Here is a 19,020-nt window from a genome sequence, read left to right on the forward strand (position 1 = left end):
CATAAAAAAATATCTGTATGAGAATAAATCACCACTCACCAACTGGGGAACAATGTGCATAGAATGGGCACACAAAAAAGATGAAAAATTATATAGCTTTTCAATAAAAGCCTTCATCTTACACACACACACACACACACACACACACACAAAGTGTAGGTGGATAGACAGAGAAACAGATAGATAGTTAGAGACAGAGAATAGCACACAAAATGTGTGTTTGTTGGCCCCAACAAAGGACTCTGAAAGACAACCAATGTTCTCTGGACTTGTCTGCTATTAAGACCCTTGTATATTTTGTATGTAGTGCTATGTCCTCATGTAAATACTGTACTCTAATCTGATTGATTACTCTGTTTTTTTTTTTTATGAATCTTTCATTAAAGGACTGCAATGTTTTTTTAACTGTACATATCGTATTCTATTTTGTCAAAAACTGACATTGTGAGATAATCTCTATGTAAAGATATGAGGTTAATTCTGCATAAACTAAAAACAGTTATTATACAGACACTGTATCATGACAACTTTGGTTGGGGAGTGTTTTGAATTACGGTTGGATAGGATACTGGTAGGTGTGTGGCCTGAACTATGACTGCCACCTGCAGCCAGCAATTGCACTGTAGTCACTACCAAATGCTTTGTGTACTACAATTTGCTTTGCAATGTGAATTGCTTTTTTTTTTTTTTTTTTTTTTTTTTTAAGTGAGTGAAGACACTAATCCTGGTGCATAAAGGAATTGAAATGACACTCTCACCATGACAAAAGGAATCAGTGATCCCTATGATTGTTATGTCAGTTCTGCTTTCTAGGGAGCACAGAATGTGGACATAGGGCGGCAGCCATTCGAGAGGGAGGTGGAGCTTATTCCCCCACACTGCTCCTCTCCCCTCGGACAGTTCAAGTTCTTGTTTGTTTACAGTCGCAGGTGACTGCCATGTTATATTGTCCCCATAATATCACCCAGTGTTGATAATGCTACTTGTTAAAAATAAATATCCCATTACTGATTTCAAACCAACAGGTACACCACCATCAGATGGCTGTTCATGTTTAGAATTACATGTAGCTTATGCTGAACATGTGGTGCGTGATATTTTTGTGGTGGCGAAAGTCCCTTCACTGTCTTTGAAGAGTTTAATGTATCACAAATACCACAAAATAATAAACACAATACCATGAGTTTAGAACTTTGGAGTTACAGACAGTGTAGAGCAACCCCCCCCCCCCCCCCCCCCACATACACACACATGCATACACACACCTAAATATTTCAGCCACAAAGGTAAATTAATTATATGTGCAGCAGACTTGTTGTTCTACCTTTTTATATATAAATTAAGAAGCAAAGTGAAGAACTACTTATTACTTAACTCTTACTTCACTTTACTCCACTCCCACTTACAGTGTGGAATACTGGGTACTGCTATCCATGTGCCAAGTCAAAGCTACTTGGCTGTGGTCTTGTGACTGGGGGGGAACTATGCATCACCAGTAGGCATTGCAAGTGGTCCACACCTACCTCCTGTAAGGTTACTGCTAAGAATTGATGTGGCTAAGTGTCTTGTGGTAGGGACACCTGTACTGGACTTGGATTTCAGGGAAAGGAAAGCTGGAGGAACCTCACTGAAGTTTAATGGGTATATATTTCCTATCCTTCAATAACTATACATGGAACACATAGGAGCCACACAAAAGGTGCAAGTCCTATGATAGGTAGAGTTGCTACCAGTGCTAATTGCAAAGAGGCAAGAGACAAAAAATGCAAAATCTTTCACCAGTTTTTGACCATCACAACTTCAGCATCCATGTGACTATCACCAAGAGCACCTTCATTCTAAAAAACATGGCGTTTTATAGGCTAGGATCTGTGTTCCGCACTTTCACTTTTGGTGGGGACCATTGACCAATCCTGTGTGACAGATCGAGATTATCAAAGCTACCCCAGAAATCATAGGACTCTCTCACCTTAACCTAAACTGGTTCTCAGCTAACAAAATTCTATGTAATCCAGAGAAAACACAGCATCTGCAGTTGGGACTGGCTAATGAGGTAGAACTAAAATCTGTAAAACTGTTTGGAATACTCATTGATTCCAAAGTTAATTGGCAACCCCATTTCAACCAGGTCTGCAAAAAGTTATCAAGGGTGTCCTATCTCATCTGGAAACTGTCTGATCTAGTGAGTAACAAATATCTCAGAACAGCTAACTTTGGACTTTTTCAGTTTCAGATATCTTGTGGGCAGTTACTATGGGGCCACTTATGTCATTCCAGTGATGTACTACTGATGCAGAAAAAGATGCTACAAATAATGTGCAAGGTTGGTCCAAGGGAACGCTGCCGCCCCTTATTCATCAAAGTGGAAATAATGACAGTAATAAATCTTTATATTTATGCTTCACTGGTATATACTAAAGAGAACAGAACAAAATTTAACACCAGAGAGAACATACACTTACATGACATCAGAAACAAAGAGAATATTGACATCCTAATCATAGGCTGACAAAAACAGGCAACTCTCACAAAGTGAATTGTTTGAAATTATTTAACAAATTACCACATACTGCACTCAATACATCTTTCAATAATTTTAAAAGTAAACTGGACAAATGGTTAAAGGACAATCCGTACTACAGTCTTACAGAATTCTTGGATACTTGTAACATAGAAATTAAGTTTTAAGTTTATGATTCCAATACTGTACAATTGATTAATGTAACATAAATAATTTGTACTTGTAATGTATACACTCATGAATGTAGTAACTTCTTATGTATCTTGACGTAATTGTAATGCCTATTTCACTGCATGTGGTCAACGGCAGATAAGAATCTGAATCTGAATCTATTTCCTGTATTAATAAGCTTGACTTTAATCAAGAAGTCTGTTATCTGGCATATGCTTTTGAAGGAAGAAAGCTACAAAATCTTTTCAAAACTACCATGGCCTCCCAAAGCTGGGGAAATGGAAGATCAAAGCCAAGAATCAGTTATATGTTTTGTAGGCTGTCCATACCATCATGCTTCTTATGAGATACGTAGTGTATCAAAAAGTCAAGATCTGAGCATTGATTTCAATAAGTGGGCTACTTTTGTTCACAGTACTATATCATGATAAAGGACCTCAGAACAAAATTGGGATTCCTCAAAACTGAAATGAATGACTATACGTGATTGTAACTTTTTGGAATATTCGTTATACATTCTCTCCCAATGATCTGTTAAGAATAGTATATCTTATAATGCAGTACAGAATACTGAAACATACCACTGGATCTGACGGTGGGACATACTGTGGTTTCTCACCCAGATCAATATCAACTGTCCATTCATATGAAGGGTCAGTCTCTGCACAGTCTAAGTCCTGCAGAAGAACACTACATATCTGCTTTGCTGTCAGAGTTGGTTTGTTATCAACTATGTACACCACTGTATCCTGTAAAATAAAGTAAATATTATAAGCTGTTGTGCCACATTATAGAAGATCGTTTATCAGTGTACAAGCCATGCTGAAAGCAGTGCCTCCAACTTCTTTATGTGAAATCTCTTCAAAATTTTTAAATAAAGAAAATATTATTAACGTTCTGCATCTCTATTCTTCATGTCTACATACTTATTTGTCAAGATAGTCACTCTGGTTGCAAACACATTTCTCCCAAGGATAGATCAGTTTGTTGGCAAGAATGGTTTACTTTGTTGATGTTGATGGAGACAAAACCTCACCTCTGCTTACATCACTTCATCACTATCAATGTGAAGTCCTCAAAGGTGTTCTTTAAATTTTGAAAACAGATGAAAATTGAATGAGGCCAAGTTGGGACTAAGTGCCGGATTGCTGCAGATGTTGCAGCACTTGTGTATGGTCTGGCATTGTCACGCTGAAGGAGAGGGTGCTCCATGTGTGGATGAACTTGTGACGCCGATGAGGTCGACACCAGTATTGATCTAAGTACCATCTTTGAACTAAGCTAAACATTATCTTTGTGCAGTTCCGCCATTCAGTTCTGTGTAAGCCTTGCTTGTGTAAAAAGGTGAATAAATGAACTACTGTAAAATGGGAGTGTTGGTAGGTGAAACTGGCCTGAACTTCCTCTTCAAACTCTTCAAATTCAAAACACTATTGCAGCAGAAGGTTTCTCACATGCCGACACAGTTACATTACAAACCAATATGTTACACACTACAATTCAGAGACCTCTAGTGGCAGATGGCTGGAAGTGTGAGGTCATGAAGAATAAAATGTAGAATGGTAATAATGCTTATCTGATTTAAGAAGCTTAAGATTTGTGACACAAAAAGTTCAGAGGCATTACTTCTCAGCATGTCATTGTAGATCACAATACTAGTAATAAAAACAGATCACTGTAGTAATAATTGAAAGAAAAACATTTAAGACTAGAATGCTGTTTACCTACTAATAAACAGCCTTCTATACAATTACTGGTTTTTGTTGTCCACAGTGATCTCTAAAATATAAACTTTTGTAATCAGCAACAAGCACAAAATCCACAAATTATGAGAAAAATTCAGTTCATTCCTGCAACTGTACCTATTTTCAAATGCACTCTAGAGTGCATAGTGGAGAGAGATGATAGTTGTATAAATGCTGTTCGCACCCTGTCCAAAGTCATGGGACAAAATGATCAACACATATGTCTTTACCCTGTACAGAATTAAATTAACCTTTTCAGTTGCAACTTTCATCTGGCTACCTTTCAGGCCCCCTGATATTTTTAATGAACTTAGTGTTGATGGTCCTCTTTCTGCCTTCCTGGTTCCCATAATGATGGTGGGTGCAGATGTTCCTAGATTCAGTGACAGTTGCTATCCCACAACTGAGCTGGTGTGGTCAGTACAATTGTGTCTGTATGCATTATTGCTGACTGTTATTAATTTTATGTGTCATTAAGATTGAGTTTCCTGGAGCATCCTCAATATATGATACAGTAATGGCTGTTTTCCCGCTTGCACTCATATTATCTTAATATATTTTCTCAGACGGAACTGATCCAATCCTCTTCTGTGTTTCTTATTTACCTCCTTCATGGTGATGCTTAACCCTACACATTACATACAATCTAAATTTATATTTTTCAAACCATTATGAAGAGTATGGCAAAGGGTACTTTCCACTGTACCAGTTGTTAGAGCTCCTTCCCATTCAAGAAATGTACTAAGTGTAGGAAGTACTGTAGAGCACTGTTCCTCTTGTAACATATTGTGTTGGCTTAAAGAGTAAGCTTTTGTCTGTGTGTCCTCATATGGGAACCACTACTATCAGAATATGCCACTTTATCACCATCTCAAACACTGAAATGATTTTCTTCACTGGAAAAGATGTTCTATGATTACTTGTGTTACTAATCTCGGTCCTGGCATGTTTCACTTGATCAATGGCAATCCAATAGTGAGGCAATCTGTCTTTTATTTATTTATTTAATTTTATCCATTTTTCAGCATTAACATGCAGTCACTGTCATCAGAAGACTTACAGCTATTTGTACATTATGTTTTACATAACAAAATATTGCATGGTAAAAATATAGCAGTGTTGTACCCTATTAGCTTATAGCTGCCTCTATACCTTAGCCCTTGTTGTAAAGCCAATGTTCAGATTGCTGTTGCACCATAATGACAGCTAAATTGTCATTAACAATGAATTGAGAGGTAGTAACAATAAGCACAATGCATTTTGAACCCTTAAGACCCATCTTCAGGTGCTTGACATATTATACACTCTAGCCACACTGTCTAGGGGAACACTGTTTCCATCTATAAATTAAAAACTATTATTATACATTTTAACCTCAGGTCACACAAATGTCTACCTTGCGGACACTCAGCTCCCAGCTGCTCAGCGTGATTCAAAGGACCTGAGTACTTGCTTCAACACACAAGCTATTTGAGTACTCCCACCTGATTCTAGTTTTCCAGAATGAACTTCAGTGATAAGAACTTGCCCTCCACCACATCCTTGTATCCCAATGCCCCCCTGTCCTTAATTCATAACATGATTCTTTTTTTTTTCTCTCATAATTCTTCATTGCACCATTTGCGGCGGGGCGGGTTATGATTTCTCACCATCGTACTGTTCAAATTAAATCTCCACCTGCCTCAGTACGGCTTCTGCTCAACATCCCTTCTCTGTGCAAGTGTAGATACTTACTAGATGGTGAAAAAGCAGCATCAAAGAAAACGTCGCCTAATATCTATCCTGCAAAGTCTGCTTACCTCTAGTAGCAATTCAGTTCCTGTAATATTATTTAACATAATTTCAGGTGACAATATGGTGCTTTTTGATTGAAATTTGTGTCCTATATTCTGAAGACAATGTTTTTTATTGCTTTTGCCATGCATAGATCTATCTATCAAGTCCACATTTAGCAAATTACTCAATGTCACACAAAGTTCTCAGTCAGACAACAAATTACACATGTAAAGCAGCCAGAGAGTAAAAGGCAGTATTAGTAACAATATGTCTTTCAGAACAGCATATCAAAGCTATAATCAGCATAATGTGAACTACTTCAACAACTTATTACAGAAAGAAAAATGGCTAGGAGTGTACAAAATGAACGATATAAATGAAAAATTCAACACTTTCATTGATACATTAACCCATTTCTTTGAACTTGCATTCCCACTGAAAACATTAACCATACGGGGAAACTCTAGAACAAACAGCTAGATCACAAAGGGAATAAGGGTTTCATGCCAGAAGAAAAGACTACTTCATGAAATATGTAACTCAAAAAATTCCTCACCTGTAGTATGCGCATACTATAAAAAATACTCCAAAATATTAAGAAAAGTAATTAAAGCAGCAAAAATAATGCATAATGATGAAATCATTTATAATTCAGCTAATAAATCAAAGGCTATGTGGAGTGTTATAAAAAAAAGAATGTGGAGAATACAGACAACCTTGGAAAAATATAACACTATCACATAAAAATAAAAAAGTAACAAACCCCTTAGAAGTAGCCAACACATTTAACAACTTTTTCACATGTGTTGCTGAAAATATGTTACAATCAAACTTTAAGAGCACCCAGGCAAATGAATATAAAATAAGTGCAGGTACTGATGGTATACCTGCAACAATGTTAAAGAAGAGCGCATCAAACCTAATTGAAGTACTCACACATTTATGCGACTGCTCACTTCAGGCAGGCACTTTCCCTGATGTGTTGAAAACATCAAAAGTTATTCCTGTATATAAAAAAGGGGATAAAGACAAAGTAAATAACTACAGACCCATCACAATTTCCTCCTACATCTCTAAAGTACTGGAAAAAGTTATGTATGAGAAACTTATGAAATTTATAAATAAAAACAGCGTCCTATGTAATGAACAACATGGATTCAGAAATAAGAGGTCAACGACAACCGCTGTCTATGAGTGCATCAATTCCATCCCAAACCTGATGGACAAAAAACAGGAAACAATAGGAGTCTTTATTGACTTGTCAAAAGCTTTTGACATGGTGGACCATAAAATTCTGCTATCAAAACTAGAAAGATATGGTATTCGAGGTCTGTCCAACAAGTGGATCAGTTCCTTCCTGACAAATCGTATGCAGGCAGTGTGCGTCAAGCACACAAATATTGAACTAAAAACAGTATCTAATCACTTATCTGACTATAAACAAATAAAATGTGGTGTACCCCAAGGATCCGTATTGGGACCCCTTCTGTTTCTTCTGTACATAAATGATCTAAGCTTAAATATTGATGCACACAAAACAATCATATTTGTAGATGACACCACGATTCTACTAAAAGGAGACGACAATGAACAATTACAGCAGACAGTAAACACGGTCACGAAACAACTTAGCAGCTGGGCACAGAGTAATCAGTTTGTAATAAACAGTAAGAAAACCATTGCTCTAAAATTCCACAATGTTCCTAACAAGGACATGTTTATCCCATCAGTCTCTAACAATGATGAACCAGTTGGTAACAGATGGAATAAGCATATTGAATATCTCAATGCAGAACTGAACGAAACATGTTATCTTCTTTGTTCATTAAAATCATCCAGTAGTGAGAAAACAGAATTGAATACATATCATGCGTACTTTCATTCTTGTCTTAGATATGGGATCCCCTTCTGGGGAAACTCTAAAACAGCTAATAGCACTTTTAAACTACAAAAAAGGGCCATTAGAATCTTGTTTGGGTGCAAGCCTAGAGACTCTTGTAAATCCCTGTTTAAGAAATCTGGTATTCCCCCATTACCGTGTGTATACATTATGGAAATCCATTTGTTCTTTAAATTAAATATAATAGGCAAGGACCGGAGACTACAAAAAAACTGTGATATACATGAGCACTTTACCAGACAAAACAGAAACTTACATATGACTCAAATCAGCACAGCACTGTGCCAAAAAGGTACTTTTCACATGGGAGTTAAGCTTTATAACAAACTTCCTGAAAACATAAAAGCTATCACTGAGGTCAATACATCTGGAAAATCTCTAAAGTCATATTTACAGCATCACTGCTTTTACTCCATTGAAGAATATTTAAATTTATGAAATGTGTTATATAAATACTTACGTGTAAAGTGTATTATTGTAAGCTTAAATATGTATGCCTTGAAATTACTTTCAGCCTGTATATTTATAACTTGACTTGTCCGATGTCTTATGCATAAGCTGCTATGTAGACAACAGGACCAATTAAAAAAAAAAAAAAAAAAAATATAAATACACAAGTCTGACCCGTTCGTATTTACCATCTCACAGTCTCTGATTCACCACTATTTGTGAGTTCTACATTTGGTCTCTTTCGGTGGTCTTCTATATCAGAAGTGCTCGCCAAATATTCCATAAATGATTACAGAATATGCCACACAGAATTACCACTGCAGCCGAAAGTTCACACACTTGTAACTTTCCCACAAAAGAATCCAAAAACTCCAAACTTTCACAAACTGTAATTGCAACGGCTTTCATTGCAACTAGTTTTAAACGAGTGGAACTCAATATTTCTTCATCTTATACATAATGAGAACTGAGACATTTAGCATGACCTCTTGTGTCCAATAGCTGGCGAGTGACTATCCCAATGCCTCCCCACACTCTGCATAACTAAGCTTCAGTGCGCGGGCACTGCTTAATCCTGTGGCTGGTCAGTCTGAAAGATCAATCAGAACGATCCTTTGAATTCATTTTTATGGCAAAACTCACCTAAGCCAATCACTACTCAGAAAAGCATTTGCATCATTCCAAAATGCAAATATTAATATAGTGTTTAATAGAAAAGATCGAAGTGAAAAATAATCTTGAAATTAATTTAGAAACTGATTACCCTGCAAACTGATATTCTGGCTGCCTTCTTACAAAAGCAATCACACCTTGACATCCATCAAAAATGTGGGTACAGTACAGCTTTCATTGTGATCTGATTGGGTAATGTTTTACATAGAGTAATATTGAATTTTAACGTATGTCCCACATACACAATCTCACTCATTCCCATATAGTCACACAACAGCATAATAAACAGATATTAATTTTTCCTGAATTTCATACTACAAAATGAAAAGTAATTAAAGTTTTGAAAATAAAAATCCAAACTAATTGATTTGATATACTGAGAAATATGTTAATGATTTCAAATGATAACAAAAGACAAACTATAATTGTTCCTAACTTAATTTTTCACCCTGAGTGTCAGTTTGGTGGATTTTAGGTACTTTTCTGAATCTCCAAAAATATAATAGATACAACTTTGAAATTTGGATGGGATCTTCTGTTAACAAAAAATGATATACCAAGTTTGAAAATAATTGGTTAATATTTAATATGTTTTATTTTGATTCGTAGGGGGTATGAATATACAGTCATTCTATGTGGCAGGTTCTATGTCCCAGGTTCTAGGAGACCAACTATTTAGCCACTTGGGAGAATTATAGTTTATCTGGATGATGTATTGATCTCAATTCCCACAGGGGAAGAGCACTGTATGTTGTTAGACACAGTATTAGATGCAATCAAGAAGGGGGGAATGAAACTGAAATTGGAAAAAAACAGAATGTGTGAAAAAAGAAATTAAATTCCTGGTACATATTGTTAGTGGCAAGGGACTTTACCAACAGTAAGTTCCAATAACCATATGTTACATCCATGGATATGAAAAATTTAGCACCTTTAAATTTTTGTAATAATTCTTCTATATTCTCTGGCCTTCCACTCTCTGGCATCTAAAACAAGCCTAATGGAACCACCCTTCTTAGGTACTACAAGCAATGGATTATTACATACACTAATTCACCTCTCTATAGTTCTCCATTTGAGCATTTTCTGAATCATATCTGGAACACCTTCCTTATGCACTTCCGGAACTGTGAATGGCTTTTGGAAAAAATGTTCATCCTCTTTCACAGTTAAATAACATTCATAAGTCCTAACTACTCCCGGTTGGTCCCAAAACCACTTCACAATGCTGTTTCAAAATTTGTCTCAAATCATTCTTTTGTACTTCAGTCAAATCTATTAGTTCCTCTAATTTTTCAATGATCCTGATTCTGACATTTTCTGTCTCAGAAGGATCCACTTCCCAACTTTCTCTGTATTCATTATACCCTTCAATTTTGTCCTTCCCTGTACTATTATAACCGCTTCATTATTTCCAAAATCTTCCGTTCCTTGGTAATTTTGTAGAAAATCAGCTCCCACCCGCATCTCTACACTCAAACCATTAATTATCAGGAGGTTTTTTTCTATCTGCACCTCACTTATAGTGACTGGTAACATAATTTCTTGTTTAACTACTTTTTTGCTTTTTCCACTGGCCACAGTGAGATTTAAACCACTCACTGACATTCTAACTACTTCTTTACTTTCAGGGAAAGCATTTACAAAATTTTGAGACACTGCACACTCATCCAAACCACTATCTACCAGACAATGAACCCTTTCCTTAAACACTGTTCCTTCACTTATGGGTTGTTCTGGATATCTTTCTTTAAATTCAGACTCAGGCTTTTCTAATAAATCCTGCACCACACCACGTCTGTAGAAACCTACCCCTCCTGTGGAAATTACACACACATTTACTGGTTCCTTTTTCACTTCATAACTAGCCTGTCCACTATGGATAAATTAAAATACTTCTCTAACTACTCACCCTCTATAATAAACTCTAGTTCTGCAACCCTCTCCAAGGTGTTGTCAGAATTTTCAAAATGATTTACTTCTTCCTCCTTTTCTGACCCCTCTTCCTCACTTTCTGAAATTACTTCATTCAGTCTATTCACAACCTCCTATGCTCTATTATACTCTTCCTTTCACATTTCCAATACTATTTCCCCTATTATTGTGCTACTTCCACCATCTATGGTAAGCTCCTCCTCTGTTACGCAGTGCTTATTCACCCCTACCTCCTGATCTAAATCTTCACTTTCTTTTATCTGTTTCTTATTAACATGCTTACTATAATCTCTATTTTGACTTTTTCTTTCACAAAATGCTATTTTATTTCGTGAACAAACAAACTCTGTTACAGTTTCACTCAACTCTGTATTCTCGTATACTATAACGTTACCCCCATGCAATTTATTTCGTGCCTTTCTTACAAAGGGTTTCGCTAGCAGGTTTAACTTACGCAGTTTCAGTCTGTAAATGCTAGCACCATTACAGACTGCCTTCAGTTTTCCTCTTCTCCTTATGCACGGTCATTGCCCCTGAAATTCCTTTCGCCTGGCGACATATGGCACTCGGTTACGTTAGCTGATTGCTATTGCCTGCAGTTGACGTATTGATCTTGGTCATTGAACCTGTTTCGAACAGAACCCCCTCTCCCTGGTATCTGCCTCTGTAACTGTTTGTTCGCTGTCCGCCTATTCTCTTTACACTGACGTCAGCATTGTTGTTCATCTGTCTTATAGGAGGCCCTTAATCGCTTCTAGTATTTTCTTCTTCTTTAAAAATATTTTCCACCCTCTCAAGATAATGGATAAACCTGTCAATATCATCCTGAGGAGCTGAAATGCTCTTATTCCTTCAGTATATGGGCAATTCACCATTCCCATAATAATCTGCTCTGTTTCTATCTTTGAATTTAAATATGACGGCATTGTCACCCATTTCTGCACAAATCTTTTCATACTCCCTTCTTGGGATCGTACTTTTCCCCTGACCAAAATTTATTCAAATTTACCATTTGCTTCCTTTTCCCCCAACATTGTTTGAAAAAGTCCTGTTTCAACTCCCCTTATCTGTCATATTTATCTGAGGCCAAGTTTCCCCAAAGTCTTGCCTCTCCCATCAAATTAGAAGTAATAAATCCTATCTTTTGCTTGTCATTCCAGGATTTGAGCAAAAACTCTTCAAAGTCTCTCCAAAACTCCTTAGGATGGACATTTTTACTAGGATCAAATCTCAAACATTGTCGGTGAGTTACATAGGCAATTTCAGATGATTCTATTGCAGCACTGGCTACAGCACAACCACTACTGTTGTTAACATCTTGCTCTACTTTGGTTAGTCTGACTTCATGTTTACACAATTGATCATTTACATTAGTACCGAATTGCTGAATGTTAGTTTCTATGTTAGTAATTTTATTTGGAACTTGCACGCAAAACCATGCACATACATGTTTTCATTCTTGAATTTGACTTTCCAATACAATATGACTATCCTCACAATGCTTTTCTACACTATTAACCTGTTCATGGATTTTATCCAATTGTGAATTCAATAGTTCTTCTAACTTTTTGCTATCCCCAGCAACTTGCTTAAACCGAACAGTCAATTCACCTTTTACTGTTACAACAGCCTGGTTACATTCTTGTTTCATCTGACTAATTTCTCATTTCAGATTGTTACTGAACAAGGTCATTCATTTTTTCAAGAATCCCTCAATTCTGAAACTTTATTTTCCATCCTAGCTTCCATTTCTATTGACAAGCTTGTAAACCCCTGATTAACTTCAGATATCAACCCATCAACTTCATTATGCAATTCACTTATTTCAGAACTTAAAGAATTCTTTATATCATATCCCATTTTGCTCATTTTATTGTCAATATCAGTACCCATTTTATTAATTTTAATGTCATAATCAGAACTTAATGATTTTTAATTTTGAACCCAGTCCATCCATTTTTTTTCAAAATATTCACTAAAATTTCCAAAACACTATCTTTTGGTTCACAAGCCACTGACACTGGTTCCTGTTTCATTTTAGTAACAGTAACAGCTATATATTTAGCATCAGCTTCCACAATGTTCTGTTCATTTTCTATTCCATAATTAGAAGACACTGACACAGGTAAACCACTATCATTAGCTTGTGATATATCAAAACTAAAGTTACCAATCATGGTATCATTTTCATCTTTTACATTCCCCAATTCTACCCCCAATCTCTCCTTAACTCCCCTCCTGATTTTTATTTTCTGCCATGTAAACAAAGTTTCTTGGAACATGCACAAACAACGATGTAGAACACTACTTATCTTTTTTCTTGTGTTTTCAGCATGGTGAGATAGTACAGCGTGTCCATAAACCAGGCTCTGCCCTTGTCGGTCCAGTTGCTGGGTTCACACTCCAGTCTGCCTGCCTGCTGCAGTAGCAAGCTGCCTCTCGATATTCAGCTGTCACCAACATCGTCTGCTACCTTGTTCCATCAGTTGTTCTTGCTTAATTTCATCTCACTACCAACTTTGCACTCGAGTTCTTTGCATGAGTGTCTTCCACTTATCAAGTAAACATACCAGCTTTTTTAAAGTTCCTACACACCCGAAATTTGTTTCCAGACGCTAATGCACCAATTGCAGTGGGGCGGATTATAATTTCTCATCATCGTACGGTTCAAATTAAATCTCCACCTACCTCAGTATGGCTTCTGCTCAATGTCCCTTCCCTCTGCAAGCGTAGATACTTACTAGATGGTGAAAAAGCAGCGTTGAAGAAAACCTCACCTAATATCTGTCCTGCGAAGTCCACATAACTCTAGTAGCAATTCAGTTCCTGTAATATTATTTAACATAATTTTGGGTGATAATGTGGTGCTTTTTGATTGAAATTCATGTCTTAAATTCTGAAGACAATGTTTTTATTGCTTTTGCCATGCATAGATCTATCTATCAAGTCCACGTTTAGCGAATTAATCAACTATGCCACGCGAAGTTCTCAGTCGGACAACAAATTACACATGCAAAGCAGCCAGAAATCTACACAAGTCTGACCCGTTCATGTTTATGATCTCACAGTCTTTGATTCACCACTAATTGCGAGTTCTACATTTTGTCTCTTTCAGTGGTCTTCTATAACAGAAGTGCTCGCCAAATATTCCATATTCCATATTCTTACACATAATGAGCACTGAGACATTTAGCATGACCTCTTGTGTCTGATAGCTGGCGAGCAACTATCCCAATGCCTCCCCACACTCTGCATAACTAAGTTTCAGTGTGCAGGAACCACTTTATCCTAATTGGCTGATCAGTCTGACAGACCAATCAGAATGATCCCTCGAGATCATTCTTATGGCAAAAGCCACCTAAGCCAAAACTACTCAGAAAAGCATTTATGTCATTCCAAAATGAAAATATTAATATAATGTTTAATAGAAAAGATCAAAGCGAAAAATAATCTTGAAATTAATTTAGAAACTGATTACCCTGCAAACCAATATTCTGGCTGCCTTCTTACAAAAGCAATTACACCTTGACATACGTCATCAAAAATGTGGATACAGTACACCTTTCATTGTGATCTGATTGCATATTGTTTTACATAAAGTAATACTGAATTTTAATGTATGTCCACATACACACTCTCACTCATTCCCATATATTCACGCAACAGCATAATAAACATATATTAATTTTTCCTGAATTTCATATTATGAAATGTAAAGTAATTAAAGTTTTGAAAATAAAAATCCAAACTAATTGATTTGATATATTGAGAATTCCATTAATGGTTTCAAATGATAAAAAAAGACAAACTGTAATTATTCCTAACTGAATTTTTCACCCTGAGTGTCAGTTTCTTGGGTTTTAGATAATTTTCTGAATCTACAAAACTATAATAGATACAGCTTTGAAATTTGGATGAAATCTTCTTCTGAATAACAAAAAGTGGTATACCAAGTTTGAAAATAATTGGTTAATATTTAATATGTTTTATTTATATTCATAAGGGGTATGAATATACAGTCGTTCTAAGTGACACGGTAGCCCGTTCTCACACTGGCTCGTTGCAACGGACGTGCTATGAGTCATCGCTGAGACACAAGTTTGCAGCCTCCTTACATTCACCGGGCTCCATGTCTAGGTATATTACTGCAATAAATGTTATCCTGAAATAACTTGCGATGTCACACATTCATTTCTTTGCCCATTAATCTAATTTTGGATCTCGCTCTGTCCTCATCAGCTGGCACAGTGCTTACCAATGTGTGATTGTTGACCAATCTTACATCCTTCTTCATTTTTGTGTACCATTGTGCAGACTGAAAGTGGATCTCTCTTATCCTGGGATCCAAGAGACCTGCCCTTCCTTTTAACCTTTCCAAATATATCCATCTCTCCTCCTCAAGATATGAACTATTAGTTCTGAAAGTTAAGAAGTGTATACTTACTTTTATGTATCTACTGGTAGTACTACACGTTTCACCTCCTGAAGGTAAGGAATAGACAGAAATCCTGTCAACAATTTGTTAAATGGTATGATTTATCAGTTTGGACTTCTGCAGCTACTATTTCAATGGAACTGCCTGATGTAGTGGCTGCAGTTCTGGCTTGCAGGTGACTACTGTTGTCTATGCTAAGCAAGGGACCAATTGTTGCTGGAATTCACTCTTGCAACTGCTGAACTTTGACTCCTGAAGTAGCAGTGATGGTCACATTGGGTGCTGGCTGCAGTAAATGTGGTAAGCATAATATCTTATAATGGCGATAAAAGGTTGTGATGCTAACAGTGCTGAATAATTTGCACTGTTTTTGTGGGCAATTATCCTGTTATGTATGATCACAAACATATGGATTTCAGGAATGTGCTTGCAATGGATGGTTGGTAGAAGATCAAAGACGCAATTCTTAGTCTTGTAGTGTGTAGTTTCACAATATTCAGGCTACAGTAATAGCTGTTTTAGTAGTAATAATAGTTCAGGATCACTCTATTTTAAAAGTTATAGAGTATAGGTTCCTTTCTCAGTTGTAATCATTAGTTTATAGGCTCAGAGAAATATTTATGAAATGTATCTTGTACTTGAAACACTTCAGTAATGGAGAACCCTCCTGTTCAAGGCAAAGGTGCAAAATTCTGTGAGAAAATGGCTTCTAAATAAAGTTAATAAAAAGGCAAGTAATAAACAAAGTTATGTTGCAGCAGTTGTGAGCAGTTTTGACAAAATATGCAGACAGTAACTGATGGCATTTACAGCTGTTGGTCACTTCCACTGCTATGGCAGGAAGCTGCAGCAAAATGCCACCTTTAGCAAGCTATCATCATATGCTGCTAGAAGTGGGTTAAATGACACATAACTATTGTGCTAAGACAGAGATTCCAAAATCAAATGTATTGTAAGGCATACCCATGAGCAGATATACACTCCAATCATAATTTAGTAGAGACAAAGAGTGGACTGAAGTTTAAGAGAATCACCTGGAAGAACCAATGTGGAAAAAGTTGGATACAGGAGTACTGAGGAACTATGAGATATATTTGAAGTTCTAAAAGGCTGTAAATACTGCAGTAATGAATAACACAGTAGATAGTTCAGTTGAAAGGGAATGGACATCTCTGAAAAGGGCAATAACAGAAACTGGACTGGCAACTGAATGATGTTGAACAATACTGAAAATTGTTCAGTCACAACAAATTGGTAATAAATGCAAGTAAGAAAGTGGAACTAAGTTTCCATAATGAGAAAAAAGGTAAGCAAACTGTTCAGATTCAGATATCTGACAAAGACCTTCAGAATGTAGGCAATATTAAGTTCTTGGGAGTATGACTCCAAGATAATCTTAAATGGGGCATGCACATTGAAAAAGTCTGTAAGAAATTAAGCACTACACACTACTTTATGAGAATATTAGAGGGAAGTTGCAACAAAGATTCTCTGAAAACTGTGTATTATGCCTACACATACTCAAAGCTGAAATATTGGAATTATTTTCTGGGGTAACTCTTCTCTTAGCCAAAAGTTCCTTAGGCTACAAAAAAATAATTATCAGAATAATGGAAGGTGCAAAATGGAACAAAAGCTGTAGATGACTCTTTAAAAAGCTAGAAATCCTCCCACTTCCATGTATATAAGTGTATGAGATAACCGTGTTTTTGAAAAAATACAAATGGAAAATCCGAATCTCTTCCAGAAAAATGAAAATATCCACTACTATAACACCACGCAAAAAGGAAACTTTCATTTAGAACCCACCAGCACCACCATGAATAAAAAAGGAACCCTGCATTATGAGAAAGTGATTTATGATAAACTTTCCCCACAAATTAAATCAATAAATGACCTGGCAAATTTCAAGTCAACTGGTAAGGTGTATTTAACTCATCACTGCTCCTATAGCCTCCACAAGTTCCTTCAGGAAGTTCACTAATGATTTGTGTATTTGCCTTAGTGATGCATCACATAAATGTTACTAGAACTTTAATGATTTACCATGTAAATGTTGCTGTAATACAAATATTAATCTGCCAGTACAGTACATGCTCTTTCTGCTTTAAAATATCTACTCTTTATTTTTGTACAATATTTGCAACTCAGTGATCATTTAATGTAGAAATAACGAAATTAATGCAAATTTAATATTATATTTTTTTATATGTTGACTTGTCTTACATCAGAATGTACTATTTGTGTGCTATATGATTACCAGGACCAATAAAAACTCTACTCTACTCTGATCATAGAATAAAGGCTTTCATGACCAGATGACATGGCTGCTGCTAAACCTTTCAGGATGTGAGGTCGTGGTCTAAGAAGCTTTTCTGTTCCTGACGTTCTGTCCAGGACTGGGCTGGACATCTTCAGAGACACTCCTCTGCTGAGTCTTGTCGACTAACTCAGCAGAGGAGCACCTCCAAAGATGTCCAGCACAGTCCTGGATGAAATGTCAGAAATGGAAAAGTTTCTTGGACCATCACCCCACATCCCGAAAGGTTTACCAGCATCTATCTACTCTACTCTACCCTACTATAAACATAGGTGTAAGGAAAGTTGAGGTAACAGGAGAAATACTGAACTTGCTAGATGAAAGAAGGAAGTGCAAAAATGTTTAGGGAAAGACAGAAATACAAGAAACACAATAGCACAAGCTGCTTAGGAATGAAATAAATATGATGTGCAGGAAATCCAAGGTGAAATGGCTGCAGGAAAGACTTGATGACACTGGAAAATGAATGGTCATTGGAAGACCTGATTCATCTTACATAAAAGTCAAAACATCCTTTGGTGAAATTAAAAGTAAGGGTGTCAACATCAGGAGAGGAATGGGAATTCCACAGTTAAACAAAAAAGAGAGAACAGACATGTGGAAGGTGTCTGTATGAGGGGAAGGAATAGTCTGATGGCATGACTGAAGAAGTTGATATGGAAGATCCAGTATTAGAGTCTGAGTTCAACAAAGCTTTGGAAGCCTTGCAATCTGTTACATCCTCTGGTGGATGCCAGATGACATCCCTTGGTATGGTGGGATTTCACCAGTTGTATAATCAGTAGGTGGGGCCATTTGACAAAGCTGATAGGACTGCTGCCTCAAGAGGGCACTGTAAACAATGGAACTACATTGACTCACCTTGCATGGACACAAATCCACTGTTGGATGACATCAGGTTATGCAGAGAGCCAAAGGGCAAGCAATCATCACAGCCGCTGGCAGCTGATCAACCAGATCGAGTGTACTCATCTGCATGATAATATAACCAGTGCCACTGGGCCTCCGCAGTCGGTCTTTGGTCAGTCAGTCTATGTTTAGCCCACAGTCAGTACAGTGAGTTCACAGGAGTTCATGGTTGGAGTCCATACCAAG

The 19,020-nt window shown here is 36.7% G+C and overlaps 1 protein-coding gene across 4 annotated transcripts in view; it reads right to left on the reverse strand.

Moving 5' to 3' along the window:
* The window catches only part of LOC126161620 (sphingomyelin phosphodiesterase-like), a 361,860-nt gene that overhangs the window by 245,744 nt on the left and 97,096 nt on the right, over positions 1-19,020 (reverse strand). For 3 of the 4 annotated variants that reach the window (XM_049917579.1, XM_049917581.1, XM_049917577.1), the window contains exon 4: positions 3,274-3,441. The exons of the other annotated variant lie outside the window; for it this stretch is intronic. In XM_049917579.1, the coding sequence (XP_049773536.1) occupies positions 3,274-3,441 (168 nt within the window). The remainder of the gene's footprint in view (positions 1-3,273; positions 3,442-19,020) is intronic. 4 annotated transcript variants of the gene reach the window in all.

Source organism: Schistocerca cancellata, chromosome 2 (genome assembly GCF_023864275.1).
Source record: "Schistocerca cancellata isolate TAMUIC-IGC-003103 chromosome 2, iqSchCanc2.1, whole genome shotgun sequence".
NCBI classification, from domain to species: domain Eukaryota; kingdom Metazoa; phylum Arthropoda; class Insecta; order Orthoptera; family Acrididae; genus Schistocerca; species Schistocerca cancellata.